The sequence below is a fragment of the Thunnus maccoyii genome, chromosome 10 (assembly GCF_910596095.1).
Source record: "Thunnus maccoyii chromosome 10, fThuMac1.1, whole genome shotgun sequence".
NCBI classification, from domain to species: domain Eukaryota; kingdom Metazoa; phylum Chordata; class Actinopteri; order Scombriformes; family Scombridae; genus Thunnus; species Thunnus maccoyii.
The window spans coordinates 30,722,012-30,750,011 of NC_056542.1; the positions used below are offsets into that span (position 1 = coordinate 30,722,012).

Genomic DNA, 28,000 nt, shown 5'->3' on the forward strand with positions numbered 1-28,000 from the left:
CTCAGCCGAGATAAAAGCCCTCCTCCAACCCAACACCTAGAAGAATCCGGTCCGCTCCTGCAGCCACCTCCCCCTCCCTCCCCTCTTTCTCCCGTTCTCTTCAACGGCCCTCCTCTCCGGTGGTCCTTCAGTTTCTGAGTCAGCATCACTCACTCTCCGACCTACAGCACGGGACCACGCTCAGCCCGACAGAGGAACATGTTGCTGCAGAAACTGGTACGGTAAGAGCTCGTGCATACAAGTGTGGATACTGCCGTGCGTAATTTCGTGCACAATTACGCATGTTATCGTGTATTTTGATAGTTTGCATTATTCGCTGTGGCCGAAAAGACTATTTTCGTCATGTTCTTAGCTTTTTTGCTGAATACCCCCTCTTCATTCTTTCCTTCCTGCTGCTAAGCATTTGCAAAACAATTGCAGTTTCGTTTGTCATTTCCAAGTGGCGAACGACTCGCCAAACTATCAAAGGCGATTGTTATGCGGATGCGGGTGGTCCCCATTCACTTTGAACTACCCCCAATGTAGTCTTGACAGGTCGTCAAGAAAACGCAGTCAGCATTACCTGTGATAGAACGATTCCAATAAAGAAGGAAGAACTATTGCTACAAATAAATGGCTTAAATGCTGAGCAAACATGCCAAAGTATCCATTTTAGAATTTATTTTGGAGCAGAAGGCTCAAGCCCCTGTGGCTGTGGCATTTTGCAACAATAATCATTTTTCAGTCTGCTAAGACAGGTGCTAATGAAATTAAATCAGCTAGAATACTTTTGTTATATATCTTTTAAATAGCCACAAAGACCATGATAGTCTGTGCATAAGAGCAATGAAAATGTTCTGGAAAGATGAAGTCTGATACGTAGGTGTTGTTTTTCTGCCACAGTGTTGATTCTCTAATGGAGAATAACCACATGACCTTTGATTAGGCTATGCAGCAGTTATGTAATTGCTATTCTAATGTCACATATGTTATTATTTCTTCAGCTTGTATGGGTTCTGTCAGTCCTGTGCGGCACTGACGTGTGTTTGGGGTTTGTCTACGACCGACCCAAACGCTCAGGAGAGGACGGAGCTTCAGCCAGGACGGAGTGTGAGTACACTGTTCTCATTACTGGGAAACTCAGAGAGCATGTTTGAACCGCTTGACCCTGAGCCGGCAAGCATCCACACAACTGAGGTAGCCTTGAAAAAGACACAGAATCTCCCACCATCTTCAGAGGGGCTATAACTGACCTTGAACTCTGACCTCTATGTGGATCACAGGCAAGAGAAAAGTTCCCCACGCGGATCAGTAAAGTGTCTTATTGAAATGACTGATCAGATGACCTAGACTTTGACCTCTGTCAAATAAAGCAAGTAGTCACTGAGTCAGGTGTTGAAGGGTCACCTGGGAATCTGTTTTTTCCATTAGTGTGATATAATTTCAGCAAAAGTAGCATTTCCATCAATCTAGGGTTAACTAATCATTACATTATGTGATATACAGTGTGTTACTCATGTCCCCTTAATACATATAAATGTGTACCTGCAATTCCTCGTCACAGGTTGCATGTGCAGTCATTTCTCCTTCACAGACTGTTACTTTTTAATAATTTCTAGATCCTTAAAAAGTCTAAAAAAAAAAAAAAAAAAACATTTAAAAAAAACATTCTTTTTCCCTCTTTTCCACCCTGTAAATCATCTTGCGACCCATGAAATCCATCTTGGGACCTATTGTGGGTTCCTGACCGCCAGCTTGGGAACCACTGGTTTATAGATTGTTTAACTTGCTGACCTGTGGCTGTGTCATGCTGTGTTAAAGAGAAAATAAAGTGCCTAACCATAACATTTAGTATGTTGAACTGTAGTCCAGTCTAAAAGTAGATCAATAATCATTACATCACACTGGTGCTGAAATGATACACCGATGGGTCAATAAACAGAAAATTAATCAACAGAAATGTTGATGATCAATTAATTCTCATTTAGTCATTTATCCAGAAAAATTGCCAAACATTCTCTTTTTTTCAGATTCTCACATGAGAGGATTAGCAGCATTCCTCTGTTTTATATCTTTGTTTATTGAATATCTTTGGCTTTTGGATTGTTGGTCACACAAGACAAGACATTTGAAGACGTCCTCTCGGAAATCCTGATGGGTGTTTTTGGCTATTTTCCGACATTTATGTACTAAAGGTTTTATATTAACTGATACTTAAACTTGGAAGCCTACATCACCACAGTACAAGTACAGTGTGGATGTCTGCTGTAAAATGAATGAGAACAATACAAATGTGTTAAGGTACATCAGGCTTATGTGAAAGCTTTTCAGAACTGTCTTTGACACACAATAACAACACACGTGTTCAGTAAACTACACTCGTGAAAAAAATCACACACTTACACTTGCCAAAGTGGCTCAGCACAGGCAACGTGAAGTGTATGTTGGACACACGTTAATGTATCTTGGCCAAGTGTGCATGGGACATGCCTAAAGCTACACTCCAAGTCCAAAACACACGCAGAAAACAACTTTTGAGAGGTTTTTTTTTAGAGCAGAGTAAATCTTGAACCTTATGTTAGCTTCAAGTGCAATCAGTCACCCCGACGTCAACCGAGGTGACACACGTCCACCCCCGGCTGTCTCCAGGATCGCTCCTCTAAACATGAACAACATGCAATTAGATGAGAGCTGAGTTTCCACACCAGCAACTGCAGCTCCAGAGGAATTTCTCTACCTCCGTTTATTTGCTGGGTTACTTTCTATATGAAGTGTCTGCCAGCGCATATGAAATGAGTGACCAGAGAGTATGTGGTGGTGGTGGTGGGGGGGTGTTACAACGGATCACTGTGACCTTGCAAGGTTGTGATTGGGCAGCCGGTGTATGTGTGTTTTTTTGAGGAGAGAGAGTGTGTTTGTATTTCTCTACCTTGAGTCAATATTAAAAGAGCATTGGAGCTCATTTTCTGCTCCACGTTTTCAAACCCTGTCGGTACAAGAAGGTACTTTTGCATCTCAAGGAGTTTTACTCTGTGGCACAGACAGTCATAGCTGCAGACTACAGCAGCAATCTCTTCTGGAATTCGGTTGCTGTGTATTTTGCTGCATTTTTGCAAAAGAAAAATCTACAAAAATGCATTTGTGCATAGTGTGCATGTGAATATGTAAGAAAATGTGGCATTTTATACCTCTTATTGTCTCACCTTTTGTGACACAGGAAAGTTCATAAAAATTAAACATGTCACACAACTCATTAAAACTTTTACATGCTTTTTCACAAATCTACTGTAAATAAAAACATAAATACAAGGCTCATATAAATCCCAATAAATATGACCTCATAGCATCTATTAATAATCAATGCATGCTCGTGAGAGAGGCAGGACACTGCTGCAGTGTGCCTCGTTCTGCACCAGCCGATCTGAACAGCGCATGGTGCTGAAATAAAGTTTAATAAACTTAACAGATGAGTGACACAGATAAATATTTTAAATTGTTCAAATGAAAGATTTACCTTGTTAATTCCATGGTTTTTGCCTATTTGAATATAACAGATTTGTTTCTCACAAACAAAAATAGGTGATGGTCAAACAGAAGTGCTGTGCTGAGCAACAAGTGACCAAATGAGTGTTTTCTTCAGCTGTAACTCTGTCAGCCCTCACTAATCTTCCCTTGCATGCAAACCTAAAATAAACAGTTCTATAAACAGTTCAGCAAAACAAATCTATTTTATTCTTCAGTGAATTAAAATAAATACACAAACAAAACATGTTGAAAACATGCAGGTCTGTATTTTCACCAAGCATATGAAATGTTATGAAATGTCCCACAATGAATATTGTGGAGGAGGAGGAGGTGGAGTTTTCTTGTGACCAAACAAAGGTTAAGGTTACTGTGCGCAGTCTTGAAGTCTAACATGTTGAATGCATTTCCCTCCTCATAAACCATTTGCAAAGCCACATTTTTAGGTATTTTCCAAATAAAAGGCACTAAAAATATTCTTTCTGTAACAAATTGTAAGAGCTGCTGAGCTGGCCAGTCACACTACAGTCCCCAACACATCCCCCTTTAAACTGAAATTCTCATTATTCTAAAAATACAATTTTCAGAGCAAATTGAATTTACTGAACTTCACAAAAATGACATCAAGTATAATTCCTTGTTTAACCTTCTTGGGTTTGAAGTGCCACATTCAGCCCCTTTTTTGGCGTAACCTCCCTGGAAACATCCAGGAAACACTGGAAAGTTGTCAAGAGAAGAGTTTCATTAGCAGAGCTAAAGTTAGAATTCCAGCTCATGGGGCTGAGAGGACCTTCTATGTGCTCTAGTAGGCTGAGACAAAAGGACACACAAAATTTTTGACTTGCATCCACAGTGACTGCAACAAAGCAGGAGTCTTATAGCAAAGATGGTATTGATGCTGTACCATACTCTGAGTCTACACCACTCTGCCAACAAGCTGAGCTGCATAAATAATTTAAAGGTAACACCTCAGTTCCTTCATATAGAGCACATATGCACATGTAAGTGTCCTTGCAAAAACACACACATGCTTATATGTCCACACAGGAACACACAAAAACTCCTGTTGGCATCCTCTAGTCTTCTCTGAGGAAGCTTGTTTTTTCACGAGCAGGCAGACAAGGAGTGTATTGTTAGCAATGTGGCAATAAGTTGACTCTGTCTCACTCTCAGATCTCCAGGATGTCTTCAGTTAAGTCGGGGGGGGGGGTTCTCACACTGTGGGTCGGGGATCCAAAAATGGCCAGTGTCTTCTGGGTCCTAGACAAGAGAATTATTGTGTTATAGAGAACCTGAGTGTCCCCAGAGTAAGATAGAATTTCCACAGTTTGGATCCCAGGAGAAGATTTTAAGTGTTGAGTTTGGCATAGTTATCATTAATTATTATTAAATGACCCTGTAAAGTTATACATCCACTTGCTGTCTTTTTTAGCTTGCCCACCACATTTCTTTTTTTTTTTTTTTCAAAGTAGTGTATGTTACCAATACACTGTATTTATGACTGTCGGTCAGTATAAGTTGGTGCTTTTAATTTCCTTGGAAGAAGTGTGAACAGTGCAGCCTTTCTTTAGGTTTTGTGGCCACATACAGTAACTTAAAAGATTCTTTCTCTGATTGTAATATTGCACTCACTGGACTAAAGCCAAAACCTCCTCCCAGTTCACTATTAATGTGCTGAAACTAAAATGTGAAAGGTGTTGAGTTCATCAACAGTGACATTTTTGGGCACTACTATACACTTTAATAAAACCATGGATCAGGCACACCTCCAGCACACCATCAATGTAGACAGTGCCTTTAACCCTGCTGTGCTGTCCTGTTAAATATTAGATGTATAACTTTTACCTCAGTACACTGACAAAGGCCACAGATTAAAATGTATTTAGGGAAGATAGTTTTTGTCTCAGATCCTCATTAAATTAACACAACATTGTTATACAATGTTATATGCTCGTCCTTTGGAATAAAGCATTTACTGTTTGTAATGGACTCTTTTCTGCTCATGAATCAAACTGAGATACAACTTCTATCTATTAACAGCTGTGAGGGAGCACTGTATGCAAACAAAGCTGGATTTACTATTGTTGGATCTTGTGGTATCTGTGTGACAACACAGTATTACTGACAGACAACTGCACTGACTCAAACGGGGAACTGTTTCAGACTTGGGAGCAGGTGATCCACGAAAGCAGTTTCCACAGAAATGGTTTCAGACATGGCAAAGTGGCCGCAGCAGGAAAACGAAAACGTAAAAGTGTATTTTTCTAAAAGCTCATTGGATGTGTGTTTTGTTCGTCCCCAGCTCGCTCTACGTCTCAGTACGTGCCGACCTCTGGCTCCTGCAGGAACAGGTGTTTTGAGCTGGTTGAGTTGGAGCCACCAAACTGTCGCTGTGACAACCTGTGTAAGACCTACAACAGCTGCTGCTCAGACTTTGACCAGCTCTGCCTCAGGACAGGTACTGGATCATCCTCACCACTTGTCTTGACTTTGTTTTTTTTCCTTCCTCTGTGTTTAGTACTTTTATCCTAAAGAGTGCAGCTCAACACAGACATTAGAAACACCAGTCACTCTCTTGGTGTTAATTATTAATAATGTTAAAATATATTATTGTGATTTAATACCATATAAATTTATTTAAAAGATTTCATTTGAATCCCTCATAAGGCAGTGTTTAACTTTAGAGATACTCCTTAAATAGAGAAAATCAAGAATTGACATTCTGTGGTTTGTTTTTCCAAAGAAAAATTCAGATCAAAAATTACTCCCAGATTCTTGGTAGTATGTTTTATAACAGAGGAAAGGAATTCAAGGTTGCTCTTGATGGGGACAAGTCAGGTCGGAGAGGCCAAATAAAACACTGAGTATTTTGTCATTAAGCCGGAGGAAATCCTGTGACACCCGGTATTTAATATACATCAGGCACTGAAAAAAATGGAAAATCAGTCTTCTTATGACTTTTATATGCTTTTTTATATGCAAGTTTGGTTGCTCTGAAAGAAAAAGGACAGGTTGTGCTTGATTATTTTGGATCTAAATTTGTGATTCTGTTCTGTTTTTTTTATAGAAAATGACTAAAATATCTTAAAAATGTTCAATGAAAGAATGTTTGTTCTGGTTTGCTCAAAAGGCAGCTCTTGAGGAAAAGTTATTGTTCTCATTAGGATGATTTCTTTGTAAGGCCTTTTAATCAAGACATACAAATATCAAGATTGCTGAGCCAATTATAACCCTCCTCTCCTCTCCTCTCCTCTCCTCTCCTCTCCCCCCTCCTCTCCCCTCCTCTCCTCTCCCCTCCTCTCCTCTCCGCTCCCCTCCGCTCCCCTCCCCTCTCCTCTCCTCTCTCCCCTCCTCTCCTCTCCTCTCCCCTCTCCTCTCCTCTCTCCTCTGTTGGTCTGTCAACTTTCCCCCCCTGCTATTTCCAGTGTTGGTGGTCTGATTTTATGTTCTCTCCTTCGGCTTGGTGGTCTTTGGTTTACCACTGCCGTTGCTACTGTGTACCTGAAAACGATGATATATTTGTTTTTATCGTTGCTCTCTTCAGTTTTTACCCTGACAGTGTCAAATCCTACTTTAAGCCACAACTCTCGTCTGGTGTTCTCATCTTGCAACCTTGTCAGTGTTTGTCTCGGGTGCTCGGCTGTAAAATATGCAGCCAAACCACTGTTACATTAATATATTAGCTTTCATTTCCCAGTGCATGTGGTTTCAGCAGTAATCTGTCAGATTAGTTGTGCATATATCATTTGTGTTTTGGAGTCTACAGTTTCATTTTCTGTTGGTTCTTATGTGACAATTTTTTATTCTTTAAATTCCTCTTTTGTTCTTCCTTCATACAGAGGGGGGCTATGAATGCAGTAAAGATCGCTGTGGGGAGACTCGGAATGAACAGCATGCCTGCCACTGCTCTGATGACTGTCTGGCAAAAGGAGACTGTTGCACCAACTACAAGACACTGTGTAAAGGTTTGCAACATTATTTATACATACGATAGAAAGGCCTGCTGACCCAGTTTGACTGCATCTTATGTATTCCAGAGGTTAACAAGGTATAGACTGGTAGGTCCATATTGTTTAGACATGTTCAGTGTTGTTTGTGGTTGAGAATACATTTTATGATTTGCCAGTTAAATAACCCACCCCTTTAAAACAAGCCAACTCCTACAGCACTAGCTAACTGGGATCCTTATAATATATAGAAATTGTCTCTTGTGCAGTTGTAAAAGAAGCAACCCAATCCACAGATAGACAGCTCAGTCACTTTTTCAAGGAAAGATTTTGTCTAATCAACTTTAATCTTTCTATTTTCTCTTCATTCATCTGTTGCTCATCTAAAATGTTGTGGAAAAGTGTCCAACTCTTTAAACGACATGTACCAAATTTGTTTCATATTTGTCTCTTAAATACCAACCAGCTGTGCGTACGACAGTGACTATTTTAATTGGCTGTATGTGAAGAATTTTTTTGTCTACACAGACAGAAAACAACAGCATGTGGGATGGTGTGTGAACAGACGGGGAGCTTTAAACAAACAGTTTAAACATTGAATTTAAAGTGTGTTTGCATGAAGCAACAACTAACACCATGTTGTCATTGGCAACAACCAGACAGCAGACATGGACACAAAACAGGCTGTGAACTGTATTCATGTCCATGCAACTAATGTATTTCTTTTATTTTTTAAATTATTTAAATTATTATTATATTTAAATTAAATATTAATATATTCATTTTTGAGCAAATGTCTTCTTATCTAAAAGCAAACAAACATCCACCAGAAAAAAAGTGCAAAAGTGCACTGCTAATGTCCATTTGCATGCTAGATAGCTAGTCAGCTGTCACTTTGAACAGCTTACTTACCCTCAAATAGCAACATTGGTTAATTTAGATGCTAATAGTTGGGTCCTGTGTCTTCGCTCAGTCGTTGGCTTGCCACAGTTAATAGCCCAAGTTTGTTTACATGGAGTCTCTGTGCACCCACTGGCTCAGCTGTCAGTCAAACACAGACAGCAGCCTGCTCATATATCTTATAGTATATCTTCAATTCATCACTTTCAGTGATGGAAAAAAAACAGTATAACAATCAATTTAAATGTATGAAATTCCTCTCACTCCCTCCTCTGATCGTGTTCTTTCAGGAGACACTTCATGGTTGCAGGATGAGTGTGAGGAGATCAAGACTGCTGAATGCCCTGCTGGGTATGTTTACACCTGAGTAGTAAAGGAGAATAAAGTAATAGTGATATGACCAGATCTTTTTCTTGTGCCTTATGTTCCCATGGTCAAAAAGGAACTTTCACACTCAAACTTTCTCTCTTTTTTTTTTCTAATTTCAGTAACATACTGTTTGTCTCCTCTTTAAAACTGTTTTTGCCACATATCTGAATTATCTGCTAAGGATTGAACAAAGCTGACCAAGTGGCATCTTTTCACCCTCTTATGCTGTGTGTGCAGGTTCGTGCGTCCACCACTCATCATACTGTCAGTGGATGGATTTCGAGCTTCTTACGTAAAGAGAGGAAACACTGTCATACCCAACATCGAGAAACTCAGTAAGGCCTGGATGGGATTTCCCTGGCAAGGGGAAGACTATGTTGATTTGGTGATTTGTGGATCACAATTAATTACTGATTCAATGCGGGAATGTGTGGGAGTTTCAGTGCTAATCGAGTTTACTTTGCTTTGTTTTCCTTTTCAGGGACATGTGGGACCCATGCTCCATATATGAGGCCTGTTTACCCTTCCAAAACCTTCCCCAACCTCTACTCACTGGCTACGGTATGGCCCAGCAGCATATGATCAGGATTATATGATGATATGATAAAGATTAGATTGCAATTAGTATGCTAACATTAGTGTGAAGCTCAAATGATGGCTGAGGCTAACTAACTATAGCTAAAGCTGAGGAATAAACAGATGACAACTCTTATTGTACTGAGCATAATCTCGGTGTGACTGTTCCTCAGGGTCTCTATCCAGAGTCTCATGGTATTGTTGGTAACTCCATGTATGACCCGGTGTTTGATGCCACCTTCACCCTGAGAAGCCGAGAGAAACTCAATCACCGCTGGTGGGGAGGACAGCCAGTAAGGACCATTTTATCTTTTATCTCATCTGTCATCATCATGTAGTCTTTTCTTTTCACCATCTGTAGATCATCAGCGATCTGATTGTGTTATTAACACAAGGATTCCTTTTGTTTCTCCTTTTGCTTTGATGAATGGTAACTTTTGCATGTGGCTTTGAAGATCAGTGTTTTTTTTTAATTCATCTGTCATGTCACAGAAGGCTAACGAAGGCAGAAGGGTTGTTCACTTTTTTTTGAAGCCAACTGCAGTAGAAATGGCAGAAGATCCAACAAACCAAGTCTGTTAGGCTTTATCATCTGTTAAATAAGGTCAGATGTTGATTAATGAAAGCTGGTACTGAGTCAAGATACATTCCAGACTTAACAAGGTTTTTTCCAGTGTCCTGTTGCAGAAGTCTTTGAAAATAGTTGATGACCAGTCTCAGTTTTGTATTATTTGGAGGAACAGCTGTAGTGCACTGTTCACCATGACCTTGGTTTCCTCACACTGGTGTTGTTGTTTGTGTCCAGGGTAACAACAGCTACAACAGTATCCTAATAAACTATGTCAGACTGATAAAATAACAAGACTGTACTGTTTGTCTCCTAGATCTGGATCACAGCGCTCAAACAGGGAGTGAAGGCTGCCACCTTCTTCTGGCCTGTGTAAGTCTGCACACACACACACACACACACACACACACACACTCACACACACAAAACCTCAAATTTCTGTGATCATGAGTATCATGGCTTTCTGTTAGTGTGAGATAACTTGCACCTTTATCATGCTTGTCTCCTCATTTTGACAAAACCTAATTTGCCATTAATGTGCACGATTTAAAGGAGTTTATGAATGAGTTTCAAACATACATTTCCAGTATAAGTGGTTGCCAAAACCTGCATATGTTGTTGTGATGCTTGCCAACAGTTGAAAGTCATTTTTTCAATTGAAAAAATGGATATTTTATAGGTCCTCATAAGTAAATCGTTTCTTCACTTACTGCCCTGTGCAAAGCTCAGGTGTGAGGATACATCTGATGTTTTAACTTGACGTAGTGGGAAAAGCACATGTGTTACTAATAACATCTACAATGACTTAATTCTATTTAAGAGCCAGCATGCACGATATCAGGACCCAGAAACGGATGCAGCTAAATTTAATGAATCATTCATTTTATCATTGAAGTTTTTTAACCTTTATTTCTTCAGGAAAGTTTCACTGAGAGGCAGCTTCTCTTTTGCAGAAGCCCTGATCACATTCACACTGTTTCACACAATCACACCTGGAAACTGCCCAGTACAACCACAGACCGATCTGCTGGTTACTGAGCAGCTTTACTGGAGCAGTTAGGGTTAAGTGCCTTGCTCAAGGGCTCCTCAGTGGTGTAATGAGGGAGAGGCAAGTACTGTGGTTTCACTTTCTTCACTCACATTCATCATGCTTGTTTGGGGATTGCACCCGCAACCTTCTGCTCACAAGCTCACTTCTCTAACTTGGCCACCACTGCTCTAACTGATGCGCCAGATGGTTTGCAGACAGAACCATCTGAGAAGTCGTCCTTGGGAAGTGTTTGGAAAAAGGCAGGCACTTCCAAAAAATACTTGGCAGGTGATTGGATGAACCATCTGTCTATCACCATCTATCATCATCTTACCTTGCGAGGCAGCTGGATTTACGATGCCGATTGGTCCGCACGAATCGGTACGGACACAAGCGATTCAAGGTGGATTCTCACATGATCTCATGATGTCATGATCTTGCAAATCCAGCTGCCTTGCAAGGTAACCACTGCCCCACACCTGTGCTTTTCCTGCTGTGACACATCAAAATGTCTAAATGAGAAGAGCTAATATGGATTTAGTGTCTTGCACATGACTTGCGCTCCACGCTATTTGAAAGAGGGCTGAAACCTGATGTAGTGCCACCTGAGCTCATATGGCATTGTCCTCACCTGTCCAAACAAACTGAACTAAAGAGTAAACGCTCCAAAGTTTAAACAAACACGCTTGGTGTGAATGTGTATCCTAAAGACCACTGCCCATGCATTTCCTCTGTAAATTATTCAGGGATTGTAAATGATTTGGATGGTGAAAATCAGCAGAACATGCCCGCTCATGTTCCTACTGCTGCCCCAAACCTATAGACTGTCAAACACAAAGGAGCCCACATTTATCAGCACAGAGCGGGCTTTGATGGAGCACGAGGCAGATCTCAGTGGAGGGATGGCGTTGGGCTGTTTTTACAGCAATTTGTGCAAATGGGCCTGTTTACACTTTGCAGGATTCCTCTGTGAACTGAGGTCGCAGATGTGCCACTCTATAGAATCATGGGGGCCAAAGTATGGTTTACATTGCTTTTCTTGCACTTGGAACTGACAGAGGTGTGTAAGAAAGACAGAGAGAATAAGGAGAGAGACAGGAGTGCCTATATGACAGGGAGGCAGAGGATGGATGTCTGTGTGGCTGAGAAAACCTTTTTATACAACATATCACATCACATAGTTTAATGTTATGGTATAACTGTGGGGATTGGCATGGTAATGGGGACCAGGGGTTTGTTGCTAAATGACTTGCTGGTTGAAGGTCTGTGTTAGGTTCAGCTTTCTGGGAGGTCCCCCTCCCCTAATCACAACCAGAGAGAAAAAAAAGAGAAGAAGAAAGAAAGGGAGAGTGTATAAAACAGTGGGAGGAGGTAAAATGCTGTTGAAAGTGTGAACATAGACAAAAGTACAGAAAGAAAGAGAGCAGACGTGGAGAGAAGCCTGCTGTCAAGTGTTACCGCGGTGTAACCACACCTTCTTGTTCCTCCATGCCACCCCCCACTGCCTCATACATCATACCCCGTTCAGGGCCTCGGTCCTGGGCTTGATCGTTGACAGCTGTGGACTGTATGACAGCCAGCAGCCTGGTTGGTGGGCTCATCACTACACAGGCAGCCTTTGACTTTCAGACACTTTAAACAGCGAGAGGGCTTTTGTTCTAGCCTATACTCTCCACTTTATGAGGCTCTTTGAGAGTTAAAGGATCAGTTTGGAGTTAAATCGTTCACGAGGGCAGCAGGCTATCAGAATCACAGTCTATTACTGTAACGCCATGTTTAAGCCTTTGTTGTCACTCTAAAATATATTTAGTGTGTATGGGAGCACCTATGGTTTCTTTCAAGCATCCACCAACATGGCCTTTCATTGTGTGTGTGTGTGTGTTTGTGTTTTCTAGAGCTATCCCACTGGAGAGGCGGATACTGACCATGCTGCAGTGGCTCCACCTCCCAGAAGGGGAGAGGTGAATTCAGTTTTTCATTTTTCTATCTGCTTCACATTTGTCTTTCATATTCCTGTTCTCTTCATTTATTTTCTTTGTCAACATTTGCAACCACAGCTTAGCTAGAGAGGGAAAAAATATGATCTTGTACCACAGTGGAATGTTCAAAATGAAAATACATATTCATATTCATTCATTAGGTTATACATTTTCTAACTGGTTGACATCATTCTTTTTTTAATATATATATATTGGGGATTGTATGCCTTAATTGGACAGACACAATTGAGATATGACAGGAAACTAGGGGAGAGAGAGTCAGGGAAGGACATGCAACAAAGATCTGCTGCCAGAATAGACTTCTAATCGTACTGCTATAAATACTTGTATCACCACTACTGTATCTGCTGTCACCCTGCTACTGCTAAACTACCACTGCTACCACTACCAGACTACTACACCACTACTATTTATCCTAGCTTTAGTTTGTGCCTCTCTTGTATTATCATCACATCATTAAATTACATCCAGAGTCACAGAGCTGAGCATCTGTTATTACCAGAATCCTCAAAAAATGTTCCCAAGTTGTGACTCTATTTCCTAATCTAAACAAACACAGATGGAGGCCACGGGATGCATATCTCCTTGTTTGTGTAGCACAATGCTAGAAAACTACAAATGCATTATTAAGTTTAAAATGTTGATGAATAACCCCCACCCTGCTGATTAAACCTTTTCATTTTGCTTTGGTGCAACACAAATTAAAATGTTATTTTGATTATGAAAAATACCTTCCAATCAGCAGCAAGCATTGTTAAATAACTGTCTATACTTTTCACCAGGAATTTACTTTTTTTGTCAGAACATATTCTTAGCTCGATGACACTATTTATGTGTTGATAATAGATGAGAGGCACAAGGTTCTACTAGGATACTCCTACTATTAGCACTACAACTGCTGTTGCTATTCTTACTACTACCTTTACCAGTTACAGTAGTGCTGCAGCTACTCTAATTATCACTAGTACCTGTATTGTTGACCTACCACTCAGCTGATCCATAATGCAGCTGCCAGGTCTCACAGGTGCCAGGAAATAAACCATATCATCCCTGTTGCAGCATCCTTGCACTGGATTCCTCTACACCCCATGATGCACTCTTAGTCTTTTCACTTTGAAACATGTTTTTAGAAAATTGATGTGTAATTAAAGTTATTATTAGTGATTATTACTGTCGCCACAACTACTACAAACCTATCTCCAATTTGACTTGCATCTTGTTCCAGGCCCTATGTTTACGCCATGCACTCTGAACAACCAGACACATATGGACACAAAATGGGGCCCATGAGTGCTGAGGTGAGTACTGTGTATCTGTGTGTGTGTGTGTGTGTGTGTGTGTGTGTGTGTGTGTGTGTGTGTGTGTGTGTGTGTGTGTCTGTGTGTGTGTGTGTGGTGTGTGTGTGTGTGTGTGTGTGTGTGTGTGTGTGGGTATGCATGGATACACATGGTAAAGCACACAAACCAGACACAAAGACACACTTACACACCCCCTATAGTTTCTCCCTGTGTGTAGTTTGTATCATAACGACACCAAACACACAGTCAGTGGATGATGTCTGTGTGTTACAGTTGAATAATCCTCTGAGGGTGATCGACAGAATCTTCGGCCAACTGATGAACGGGCTTAAGCAGATGAAACTGCACCGCTGTGTCAACATTATCATGGTGGGCGATCACGGTACGGACACACACACCAGCACAAACACACACTGTGGTATCAAATCATCTTTTTTTATCGGGTTGGTATTTGGAGGAATAGATAGAGAAGTGTAGGAACCAGCCAATCACACACACTCACACTCATCTTCTTGTGTGTTCTCAGGTATGGAAGAGGCTCACTGTGATCGCACTGAGTTCCTCAGTAACTACATAAACAACGTTGATGACATCATCCTCATCCCTGGGTCTCTAGGCAGAATACGCTCCAGATACCCCAGCAACCCTAAATGTCAGTGACTCTTTTGCACATACAAGTATTTTTTTGTTTATCTTCCCTCTTTTTCATACAGACTGTTTCACTGTACTCTGGGCTTTTGGTCTGTTTGACCTTCACCAGTGAACATGACACTAATCATAATTATTTGTAGCTGGAGATCTGATCATTGGCAAAGTGTACAATACCTTCAGAAGCTACCAGTGGAAACATTGTTCTAAATGTACTGTGTCAGACCAAAGCCATGGTCCAACTTAACCTTGTTTTGTCTTGTTCCTGTAAAAACATTTTGTTCAGTGTCTACACTCATTTGTCCTACTAACCTACTTCTCAATGGTACAAAAATTGAAGTTTTATCAGGTTTTTCTGAGCGTAAAGTGTTAAAATACAGAACAATATGTTGTTTTGCTGCAAATATGTTTGATGTACTTGGCAAGACATGGCAACTGCTTCACAACAATTTTCACCATTGTTCTTTTTTCAGATGACCCCAAGGCTGTTGTTGCAAATCTAACTGTAAGTACTAACTTTGCATGAAAAATATGACAACTTAAAAAGAACTCATGGAGATTTAATAACAAGAAAATTGTACTATTGTGGAGCCAAGATAGCTGTCATCTGTAAATTGTGCCTCTCAGCTCAAAATACCAGCGCTTTTTCTTTTTTCCAGTGTAAGAAATCAGAGCAGCACTTTAAGCCGTACCTAAAGCAGCACCTGCCTAAGAGACTGCACTACGCTAACAACCGACGCATTGAAGAGATTCATCTGCTGGTGGAGAGGAAGTGGCATGTTGCCAGGTACAGTGCCATCACTACAAAAAGAAGAGCAAATTTACAACATATGTACTGTATATTTGCACTTCCTGTAATATATTTAATATATGGTAAACTAGACAGTAGTAAAACCTTATACAACATTAATATGCCGATGTAGGTACAGTGTAAATGTGCAGAGAGCTGTCACAGAGAGCATGCAAGGTCCTGATTATTGATGCCTGCATATAAACCACAGTAATACATGCTTCTAGTTCAAGATGCACAATCTCACATTCACATTTTATTGCACATCTTGCTTCACTTAAAAACATATTTTATGTCAACATGGGCTATCAACGCATCATTAACACGTGTAGCGCTGACAGGTTTTAAGATTTGTTGTCCCGAGCTACACTCATGTAAAAAAGCCACATCTTGTTCATAAAGTGAAGCTGGTGAAACATTAATGATATGCTAAAATGCACTCTGACAGGTGTTTGATGTAGAGCAGTGAAAAGTCTCACTGCAGTGATTCAGTGACAAAGTAAACATGAAGTCATCAAGACCGAAAGTGAAAACAAACCACTACAGTGTGTGTGTGTTTGTGTGTGTGTGTGTGTTTGTGTGTGTGTGTGTGTGTGTGTGTGTACATGTTCATGTCAGCAACAGCCTCCTTGCATGGAGCTGTCATGCTGTTTTGGTTGGTGAACCGTGGGAGAGCTACATTCTGTCTCACAAGTACACGCACACACACACACACACACACACACACACACACACACACACACATGCAGATCTCTAAATGAAAGAGATCTTTGAGGTTTCTGTGCAGCTCCGATAGACAGACGGGCTAATCGTTGGCACCGGTGCTGTGAGTGGAGTGTTGGAGCGCTCTCTCTCTCTCTCTTCTCTCTCTCTCTCTCTCTCATACACACACACACACACACACACACACACACACACACACACACACACACACACACACACACACACAGGCACATATACATTAGTCAATGTCTGAGTAAATCCCAAACCAACTAAATGTTCTCACCAAATGAAACACTGAGTTTGTCTCATTTCCCCGAAAGCTAGTCATTTACATTTTTAACATGCTTGTGGCTTCACCCCCTAGACACGCACATCCGTATGTACACACACACACATATTAAGGTGTATAACTGGAAGTAGTGTTTTAATGGACACTTAATAAAAAGTGGCTGTTTTTCAATTAGAGGACCGTGGCTTGAAGTGTGTGAAGCGGTGGTTGTCCTGAGCTGAGAGCTGAAGTAGGTGAATACTGACAAAATACTGCAGTTCAACGTCATGTAATACCACAGTTTAACCCCTGAAAACATATGTATAATAGTCCTGTAATAGTTTAATCAAGCTTTTAGGACACTGTCAGTTTAGTTGATGTAATTCTAAATTTCCAGGACCACAAAAGCGGAAGTGTCATGGACTCATGGTTGTTGGACTCTTTGTGTTTTTGTTCTTTTGGTTGTCCAGTCCTTTTGGTCATGTGGTTTTGCTCATTTATGATTTGGGTTGTAGGTTTAAAGGACTGTCTTGCATTATTAGTTAGCTTATGGGGTTGTGTACTTTGGTTTATATTCATGTTTATTCTTGGACAGTTTAATGGGTTCTGGGTTTTGGTTTCCTGTTGCTCTGTTTCCCTCCTGTGTTCCTGCGCTCCTCCCCAATCCATTTTCCCTCCACACCTGCCCTGCATCAAGCTTGTTAGCCCTGCCCTGCTCTCAGTGTTTTCCCCAGCCTGCTGTTACCGTCACACCTGCCCTGTATCAGCCTCCCTGTGTTTCCCTCAACCTATCAGCTCCCAGCCTGCCTTTGTCTTTTGCCACCTGTTCCTTGTTGTTGCCTTGTTAGTTCAGTTTTTATTTTAGTTCTGGTTTTCAGTTCAGTTTTGTTGGATCCGCTGTTCAGTTCAGTTTGCTGTTCAGTGTGTTGGGTTTAGTCTTGTCCTGTGCTCTGTTTTGCTCAGCTAAGCCAGCTTTTGTTTTTGCCTGCTCAGTCTCAGAATAAAGAAGTTTTTTTCAGCCCTGCTTGGCCTGCAGTCTCTGCATTTGGGTCCACCTGCTCTGTTATTCCACTCATGACAAGAAGCAATACACAACTACAAACAGAAGAATAAAACAGATGTTGAGAATAATCCGAATCTTTTTAATCAGAATTATGAGGAGCAGAAAAAGATTGCCATTTGTCATGGGGCTGCTTAGTTTGGCAGATCTGTGAAGTAATACTGTTTTTTTCTAAACCTTATGTTAATGTAATAAACCAGTAACTCCTTTGTGGCACATTCCAAGAGCTCATGTCTTTAAGAGAATAAGAAACGGCCTCTGGCCTTTTTTGTATTTTCTTTTTCTCTCTCTTCTCATTCTTCTTCTTTTACTGTCATATTAACCTCACTTTTCACTGTGTTGCCATACTCAAAAACATCTGAAACTTTCCACATTTGTTAGTATTCCTGGCACCAGACGAACCAAGTTGACTAGAGAGAAGGGAAATAACAACCCAGGACGTGCTGCATTTTGCTGGACAAATTTTTACATTTTCCATAACTGATAATGAAACTTTCTGATGGATTTGACCTCACAAATAGTCTACCACATTGGATTTTCCAAAAACCTTTCTTTGTCATATTCTTCTGCTGTATGTTACATCTGAACAGCCTAAAGATCATCAGGTGGGCAACTTCCAGAATGGGAGAGGAAATATGAATGTCCTTAAGAGACATTTTAGTTTTGCACTTTAAATCTTTGGCAGATTGGATGAAGAGATTCAAGATGCTCTAAATTCATGATAATTAGCTTGATTGTTTTGAAATTTGGTAGACATATTGTATATCCTCAAAAGACAGATACATAATCTGTATCCCAGAAGTGCCTCAATCAGATCAGTTGGCTTGTATATATCACACATAAGAAAGGATTTCATACTTAGTGAGAAATTATTTGATCAATTTTTCATCCCTCTGGCTTTTGGATCTGTATATTCCCAGGTAGATCTCATAGCCTGCAGGCAAGCTGCTTATTGAAATAAATGCTGCTGTCTCACGCAAAACTCCTCTCACACCTGTTTACTTCAACATTATCCCAGTTTCTGCATGTGTATTGGCCACTGTTACCACAGAATTGCTGTTTTTACTTAAGATATTCTGCTGATTATTTTTGACTGTCTATGAGTACCACCTACTGCACACACCCTGTTAAATGTTGCTATTATTACTTCCAAATAAATCCATTGTTGCTGCTGTTAGAAGTGCTGCACATTTTTTTACAGGAAAGTGTTAAAAAAGACACCAAGTGTTTCTAACAAGCAAATGTAAAAGCTTTAAAGAAGGGGACGCTGTTACATATCAGTGGAGATACTTAAAAGCTAGTTTACTGCTGGGATGACCAAACACTAGTGTGACAAGCTTACATATAGAAAGCAGAGCTAACCATAAAGTGCGTCAAACTAATTCTGATCCATCCTTCATCACAGGAAAGTCCCTGAAGGGAAGAGGCACTGTGGCTTCTCAGGTGACCATGGATATGACAATAAGATCAACAGCATGCAGGTACTCTCTCTAATCTTTAATGATTCTTATTCACTACTTCATCTCAGTTTTCAAGGGGGACTGTCCCCTTTGGAGTATTAAGACTTAAAGCTGATACAATGATATTTTGTTAAATATTGTGACAAATCATGTGACATGTGCCATCGCCTTTCATTTTCAGACTTTATTCTTGGGTTATGGACCTACATTTAAATTCAAGACTAAAGTTCCAGCCTTTGAGAACATTGAGCTTTATAATGTTATGTGTGGTAAGACATATTCTGTGTTTCTAATTCTAATCAACATGAAGTATGAATTTCTTGAAAGCTTGAAGCCAGAATATGTTGTAATGAATGTAATGAATATGTGAGTTGACTAGTCACAACATAAGTGGTGTTTTTTGTGCGACCACTTGCACTAATTCTTTTAACTTACGTGAAAGTGATTTCTGTCGCTCTCAGATCTTCTGGGTCTGAAACCAGCCCCCAATAACGGAACCCGTGGTAGTCTGAACCACCTGCTGAGAAGCCCCCCCTACAGACCCACCATGCCAGAGGAGGTTTCCAGGCCAACAGCTTCCAGTCTTGTTCCCACAGGAACAGACGACCTGGGCTGCAGCTGTGACGACAAGGTCAGCCATGATGACTCAGTGGCAGACCTGGGCGCAGCTTCCTGTACAGTAGACAGCTGAAAGGAATACTAGTTTTTAGGAGATTGGCTTGTCAGTCAGCTCACTTATGTTACTGATGACAACAGTGAAACCAAAATCATCCTGATCTTCATCACTTTCAGTGGTGCTCCGTGCTAACACTTTACTATAAATGGGTTGGGTGATAGCGGGTATATTCATTTAAAATGTGTCTGTAATTCACTATGTGAGGTAATAAGTAATTATTTAGTAATCAAAACTTAGTCATTGTAGCAGCTGTAAAGCTAAGAAATGAGTAGTTATGTGAAATATGAAATGTGATGAATGTTATACGCCAGAGGGATGATTCCAGTTTCTTATGACTTGGATCTAATTTCCAAAGGTTTGACCATTGGTTCTATTGATTTTGATAATATTGGAATCACATAAGTAGCTGCTGAGATCTAGTAATGCTGTGACATTGCTAAAAAGAAGTCTGACAGCACAAGAAATGGTGCATTCCTGTCATCTCTCTACTATTAGTGATAATGAAGGCATAAACATGCCCAAATATACGTACAAAAAATTAACCAAACTGTCTGTTGTGAACATCCATCAGTTTACAGACTGACTTTTTGGTTCAACCTTTTCATCGCAATGTCTCTGTGTTCATAGAGCTCAGCATTTACTTTGGTAGGTACAATGTTATCAGAACTGATAGACACAATTGGCAAAATATCAAAAATAGTATTAAAATTGCAGTAAACCAGAATTATCCCTTCAAGTTGAAACTTTAACATATGACATTGGTAAGATTTATAGAGAAAGATGATGCCCACAGGAGCAGAAGGAGGAGAGAAGCAGTGTTCTTTGGCCTGATGTTAGTGCTAGAGAATAACTCAGTGCCAGGGAGTGATTTCCCTGTTTCCACAAGAAAGGTGGGCCATGAGTGAACAGTAAAAATCACAACACACCTGACAACATTAACTTTGTAGAGCAGTAAATATTTCACTGTATTAGCAGTATAAATGTACAGACCATATAATGAAAACCAGTTTCAGTCACTAAAAAGTCAGCTCTCTTAGTGAGAACAATGCGATAAAAGTTTCCCTAAACATAGTATAGTATAAATAGTTGGCATGGAGCACCAGAGCTAACTGTGGTACATGGATACTTTTGGTATAATTTCATGTTTGCATCACTTTTAGGTAAGTTGGTCAACAAGCCAATCTCCAAAAACGATAATGTAATCCTTTAATGTGATGATAATGATGCTTGGACAACTTTTTGACTCAATGCTGCATGGCAATTTTGCTGCAATAAGGTTTGGTTACTACAAATGCTACTGTCATCTAGCGTTCATTAGCTTACAGTTTGTATAAATGATCAAATACTCCTGACATAAATGCTGGTAAAAGTGCCAGTCAGCATGTTCTCAAACTGTTTCCTGTAGATCATTACCTCCTGGGTTGCACCTTATGTTACAGCTCCCTCTTCTGTAATTACAGTCAAATAAGAACTATATGACACCTCCCTGGAGCCAAATTAGACCCTTACAAAGCTCAGCAAAGTATGACTAACCTGGCTGTGTTGCTGGCCACAGACCAATCATTCACCTTCTCTTGACTGTGTTTGGCCTTGTCACATTGGTGGATTTGGTTTCACTGTGAGACCACTCAACATCCCCTGAAAAGCAGCACTGCTCAGTCTCTCTGTGTCCTTGCAGTGTTGGTATTACCACCATCTGTATTTAGTAATACATTCATATTACAGATAAAGGGGGCTATAAGGAGCACTTTTACAACAACATCTCTGCATTCAGCGTATTGACTCCTTGCTGAGTCAATCCTTGGATGGAGATGAGATTAGAATGAGATGAAACATGAGGATCATTTGATTTAGCTTATTGCTCATGTGACTTATTGACTTTATTGGTTGCTAAACATGATATTTTACACCGGCCACTTCTCAAACCTGTCATCCATCATCACTGGCTGCTCCTTAGTCATCATAATTTTTGTTATTCTATTTTTAAATGTGTCTAAGAATAATGAATTGTGTACAAGCCTGATGTGCAGGAACAAAAACTTAACAGTTGACTCAGGAGTTCATGGTAACACTGATCCTGAACTGCTGTGAGATGAGAGCTGAAAAATGTTTTCTGTTCAAATGAGAAAGGAAAATAATTCACATGCTCCTCATGCAGTCTAGATACTTGAACGTTTGCTGATATTGTGTCTGCTAAGTAAATCTTGGTTGAAGAAGCTCCATTGTTTCCATTTTGAGGTGAGATTTGCCTTGACTGAATCTCTAATGCATTATTTTTATAGAAATCATCTTAATAATGCTGATAACATTTTGGGCCATTTTGGTCAGTACAGATCCTCTCACCATAAAGTGACTGCTATTTATTATATTTATGTATTTATGTTTATTTTTCTTTAGAAAATGTAGTGGGCCAGTCCACTCACATTTTAGTACTACTTTATTTCAAACCCCACAGTCATAACACAAAAAGAAAGAAAAAGAAAATTAATGATTTAAGCACAGGTCGCTGTCAACTGGCAGCTTCCCATTGTTCCCAGCAGCATTCAGTTACCATAACAGATCAAACTAATGTTTTCATCAGATGGGAATACTGGGATTAGTTGGTCTTGATCTGTAGAGCAGAGTGTGTCTGTAGCAGCTCTCTGCCCTGTGAGGTGACTTTTAGCAGCAGTGACGGAAGGGGTTTTTAAATACAGATGTTGTCTTTGTTGGGAATTTTTCTTAACTCTTATGTTTTGCTTTTAAACGTGTCTTTTTACACAGCAGTCTTGTAAAAAGAATCATCTGCATGGGCCTATCATCCATGATTATTTGATGATTTGTGTCTGTCTGTATGTGTGTGAATGAGCCTGTTTGACATGTAAAAGTGTATTGAAATACCTGATTGCTCTGTTGTGTCTTCTATTCAGCTTCTTTAAAAGCTGAAATAACCTTGTTGCCTTGTTTCTGCTGCAGAGCTGGGGTCAATTCACCTTCACTTCAGTCAATTCACTGGAACAAAATGACCTAACCAAAAAGCTTTTCATTGAGGTTTACCGTTCACAGTTGACTACCTTCTCAGTGTAGTATTTGTGGAGGTCTACTTCCTGAATTGCTGGGATTGGGAGTGAATTAGACCCGGCCCTGCTCTGCAGTGTTTCACTTCACCTATACTGTGTTTGTGATTCCCATGTAGATCTCTGGCAAGAGATTGTTTCAATCTCCGATCTTTTTGCAGTTGCGTGTAAAAAGTAGGGGCCAGAGAGGTTTGAAAGTGACCCTTGTACGAGGCTATAACCTGGAGTCACTCTGGCTCTGTCTCTTACAGAACAAAGTGGAGGAGCTAAACCAGCGACTGAGGCAAGCTATTGATGGTCAGTCTGTCCTGATGCTATGAATGATCTTGAAATGATCATGATCCTATGCATGCGGTAATGGATCATGCATGTGTAATGGCTTCTGGTTTTCACATGTTGTTCATTCATTTCAGCAGTTTAAAGAGTAGTGCTTCATTACATACCTGCCTCTCCTGTGCTGCGTCCCTGTACTGTTCCTCTCTCAGACAGCAGGAACCTGCCGTATGGTCGACCTGCTGTACTCTACCGAACCAAATACTCCATCCTCCATCACAGTGACTACATCAGTGGCTACAGCGAGGCTCTCTCTATGCCTCTCTGGACATCATACACTGTCAGCAGACAGGTACTGTACATCTTTTAACTGTCAACAGTCAACAAATGTTTCTCATTCAGAGGACAGGATGAAAAAATGTCGATCTTATACACCAACATTAGTTTAGTTTCAGTCAGAGATAACTCACTCAACAGTAGATATGCCAGAGACTACTCTTTTAAACACTGTGTCCCCTTACTCATGGATAGAGGATTTTTGAAGACATACTAGCAGGAATACAACTCTCTCGTCAGTGAAATGCTCAAAGTTGTGCTGGACCCTTAATGTAGTAGCGGACAGTGTAAGTGAAATATGGTTGGGAGTTAAACAGGCTACACTTCCTGCACTTTCTGTGCTTCAAGCTCCGTCTGCTGCTAAAAGTAGAGTTAAACACCCTCCCTAGGGTGGATCCAGTTATAAGTATGAGGAAGATTATATTTATCCAGCATTGTGTCTTAGATTGAGCTCTGCCATTGGTAAATTAAAACTGCAATACAGACTTCACACATAACATCACCTCCATGTAGCTACAGCTCTTGTCTTTCATGCAGCCAAACACTGTGTAATGTCAATACATTTTATGTCCTTTGTGTGTGTATGTGTGTGTGTATGGTCCTACAGGTAGATGTGTCTCCTCTGCCTGAAGCCCTGTCTAATTGTGTGCGACCTGATGCCAGAGTCCCTCCAGCCTACAGCCAGTCTTGTACCAACTACAGAGCAGACAAGCAGATCACTTATGGCTTCTTGTACCCACCACGTAAGTAACTAACACAACTGAAACACAGTTTGGCCAGTGAATCGTCAGTTACAGCCACATTTACTGCTCAGTTCCACTGAGGTAAAAATAGAAATATTTGATGTCTACCCCAAATGTGCTTTCAATGTAAGTGATGGGAGCCAAAATCCACAGTGTGTCCATACAGTCATTTTGTGCAAAAATGCATTTAAAAGTTGATGTGAAGCTTATATGAGGCTTCATCAGTCTGAGTTATTCATATCAAGTGGATATCTGACAGATTTACAGTCTTGTTAGCATCAAATTCCCTCTTTATGTTTCCTCAGTCAGTGTTCCCCTGTTGAGCTGTGGTGGAAGTATAGTAACAAAAAGAGGAACTTTGGCTCTAAAAAGACTGTAACGTTGAAAGATATTTACTAGATTTGACTCATTTGGACGCTGAAGCTTCCTATTAGCTTCAGAAAAACTTTTAAATACATTTTTGCACAGAAGGAGGACTGTGGATTTTGTCCCCCATCACATACATTGTAAGTGCATTATGAGGGGATCTTCTAATGGTCAGTATGATTACAGCAAGAAAAACATGTTTCAATGTTCATTTTAGCACCTGACTGTTGTTTTAAAACACACTTGAAAAATTGTGAACCCGTCCTTTAAAGCATAATTTTTGATCTGAGAACATTACTGCACTGTAAATATATTTTAATAATACATATTTTAATCATATGCTTTTTCTTTATTAACAGAATTATCCTCAGGCATAGACAAAAAATATGATGCTGTACTCATCACCAACACCGTCCCCATGTATCCTGCCTTCAAGAGTAAGTCTTTATTCTGGGGTGATGTAAGTGGAAACCTGCTAAGACCTTGTATCTCATGATTTTGACTGTATTTCTCCTGCACAGTGATGAAGCCAAATATATTCCCTTGTTTCTCTTCATCCTTACACCTCTCACTGATTGTCTCTTCGTTTCCACACTCTTCTACCTTTCTCTCTCAGGAATATGGACTTACTTCCAGAGAGTGCTGGTAAAGAAATATGCCACAGAGAGAAACGGGGTGAACGTGCTCATTGGACCCATATTTGACTATGACTACGATGGTGTCAGGGACTCAGCTGACAAGATAAAAGAGTAAGAACATTCATACTTCACTTCTAATTTTGCCTCGATACTTCTTACTTGTTTAAGGCAGTGCAGGATTCACTCAGAACAAAAAAGACACAAATAGATTTCTCATTTCGTGGGCTAAAAGGAAAAGTGTGTCCCTTTGTTATAAATAAAACAAGTTAAGTCGAGTTTTCTTTTTTGATTGCAGGTATGTAAGTGGGATGATACCCATCCCCACACACTACTTTGTGGTCCTGACCAGCTGCTTAGACTTCACACAGGCTGCAGACTCGTGTGGCGGCCCACTCAGCAGTGCTGCCTTCATCCTGCCGCACAGATCCAGCAACGACGAGACCTGCAATGTAAGGAACAGCATATCTTTAAATGCATGATCACATTTTAATAGCACTTATTTTCTGAGTATAGTGTAATATCTACATATGGCCTCTTAGATAACTCACTCACAAATGGAAAAAAAAAAACTGTTTGTGCCATCAGAATATAAAAATTAAGACAACTGCAGGTCCAGAAGAGACTTACTTACTTAAAATTATAATTTGCCTGAAAAATGAGCAAGCAACAGTTTATACATCTGCCCAGCACTTCTGTGCAGCGTCTCCAGCTGTAGCGTGAATTGCAAGATACAGTTTATGAGCACAGGTTTTGGTACATGTTTCTGTACAGGCACGATGGTACCAAACCTGATTGTGAATAGACCCTGTGAAGTTAGGTATAGTCACCGCACATGGCTGTTGTTCGACAAGAAATAGTTCCAGCACCTAACTGTACCTAAAACTACAAACTGTACAAACATGATACAACATGTTAAATTAGTTAGTTGGTGTATTTTTCACTTTGGGCAGAGCCAGGCTAGCCGTTTCCCCCTGCTGCCAGTCTGCTAAGCTAAGCTAACCACATCCTGACTCCAGTTCCATACTTAGTGCACAATCACGAGATTGATACTGATCTTCTCAGTCTTGTGACAATGTGACCACACTGAACTATTCCTTTAAAGCCAAGCCTCTTTAGGGTTATGAGCAACGGAGGCTTTCAGAGTCCCACTCAAATGTCTTTGTGCTCCTCGCTGCCTCCCTGCAGAGCTCAGAGGAGGAGTCTCGCTGGGTGGAGGACCTGATGAAGATGCACACAGCTCGGGTCAGAGATGTGGAGATCCTGACAGGCCTGGACCTGTACCGCAGAACCACTCGGAGCTACGCTGAAATCCTCTCACTCAAAACCTACATGCACACCTATGAGAGTGAGATCTGATCTCCACTGGTTCTGTTTACTTCAATGTCCGATATCTTATTCAACCGTGGTGGATGCATGTGGTACCAGGAAGAGATGTAATCATCTCTATTACACTGACCTACACCAGCTGTAGCTCTGGCTGGATGCAGCCATGTCGTGGCCCTTTCACTGAGCATTTGGTTTAAATCGTTCCTTTCATCTGTGAAGATACAGTTTTTAACACCACTGAGCTGCTAGCTGTGGTACTGGCCTCTGTACTTTAATCAGTTTAGCAGTAAAGCAAAACATGTCCTCTGCTGTGTTTCATGTTTTGCACTCAGATTCAGTGAAATGACATTAAACTGAAAGATCAAGAACAACAGAGCTAGATGTTATGCTGGAATTCTGAAACACAGCTTATTTGACATTTTCAGTATGCAAGGAATGTTGTATCAAGAGCTCAAATGAAATCTATAGCAGTCATTTTGTGTCATACTGTGTAAATATCAGAGCAGCCATTGAGGTTAATCTTCATCTGCCCTGTCAGGTATCTGCAGTTCCCTTTGATACATGTCAGATTTTATCTGAACTGTTGCCAAAACCTTTGCTTGAATATTATCCAGCACCGGGTTTTCTATTTGTCAGGCTGTTGGAGGCAATTTAATTAAACACAACTTTATTTAGGAAAATGCATCAGGGTAGCACAATGTAAACTCAAATAACTAGTCTTACGATTTGAAAGTCAGGTCCACATACTGCAGATGAACTCTTGTTAACCAAGAAACATATTTGTGTTTTTTTCTTTAAAGAAAATGTATAGCACATACAAATTAAACTTATTTTCTAGAAAACAATATTCCATATGTGTAAAAAATATTATGTTTTTTAAAAAAAAATCTTAAATTGCACTACAGAGCTGTCAACAGAATCAGACCATCACTTTTTTTTAAGTATTAAGGCTGGATTATAAAACCAGAGCAATGAGCTCATATTTTGTTTCCTGTATAACATTAATCTGTTTGACATAAAGTTTACTCAGTATGTCTGCATTGAACTGTTTCACATTATGTTCAGTGACTGAAGAAGATATTGCCTTTATTTTTTGACATGGAATGATAATGCAATGTTGTTTTGTGTGTGTGTGTGTGTGTGTGTGTGTGTGTGTATGTGTGTGTTGAATTCAGGACATTTTTTTTTTGTGTTAGAGTGTGTGTGTGTGTGTGTGTGTGTGTGTGTTGTGATGTTGACTTTTTGTTCTGTGCACAATAACAATAATGTCAATGATGATGATTCATTAGTGTTTTACCTAAAACATGTACCACCTGTGAGACTTATTTATGCTTTATGTAAATGTCATCACAATAAACCAGTTTTTACTAAATGAAGTGTGGTGCACAGGAAGTTAGTCCGACTGCTTTTCAGTCTTTCAGCTGTGGATTAAACACAATAGAAATTTA

General features: G+C 40.2%; 1 protein-coding gene across 2 annotated transcripts; it reads left to right on the forward strand.

Moving 5' to 3' along the window:
- The first annotated feature begins 111 nt into the window (after positions 1-111).
- On the forward strand, positions 112-28,000 carry enpp2 (ectonucleotide pyrophosphatase/phosphodiesterase 2). 2 transcript variants are annotated; one of them, XM_042424763.1, is made up of 25 exons: positions 112-216; positions 984-1,089; positions 5,804-5,959; positions 7,341-7,466; positions 8,639-8,699; positions 8,955-9,052; positions 9,199-9,278; positions 9,467-9,586; positions 10,178-10,233; positions 12,787-12,852; positions 14,117-14,189; positions 14,463-14,571; positions 14,716-14,841; positions 15,311-15,342; positions 15,497-15,624; positions 19,084-19,159; positions 19,320-19,407; positions 19,600-19,769; positions 23,032-23,167; positions 23,356-23,495; positions 24,087-24,222; positions 24,948-25,025; positions 25,205-25,337; positions 25,522-25,675; positions 26,412-28,000. In XM_042424763.1, exons 1-25 carry the CDS (start codon positions 199-201, stop codon positions 26,580-26,582), a joined length of 2,637 nt encoding a protein of 878 aa, XP_042280697.1. In that variant the 5' UTR covers positions 112-198; the 3' UTR covers positions 26,583-28,000. The 2 variants fall into 2 exon arrangements, with proteins under 2 accessions (XP_042280697.1, XP_042280698.1); XM_042424764.1 differs by having other exon boundaries at positions 23,122-23,167.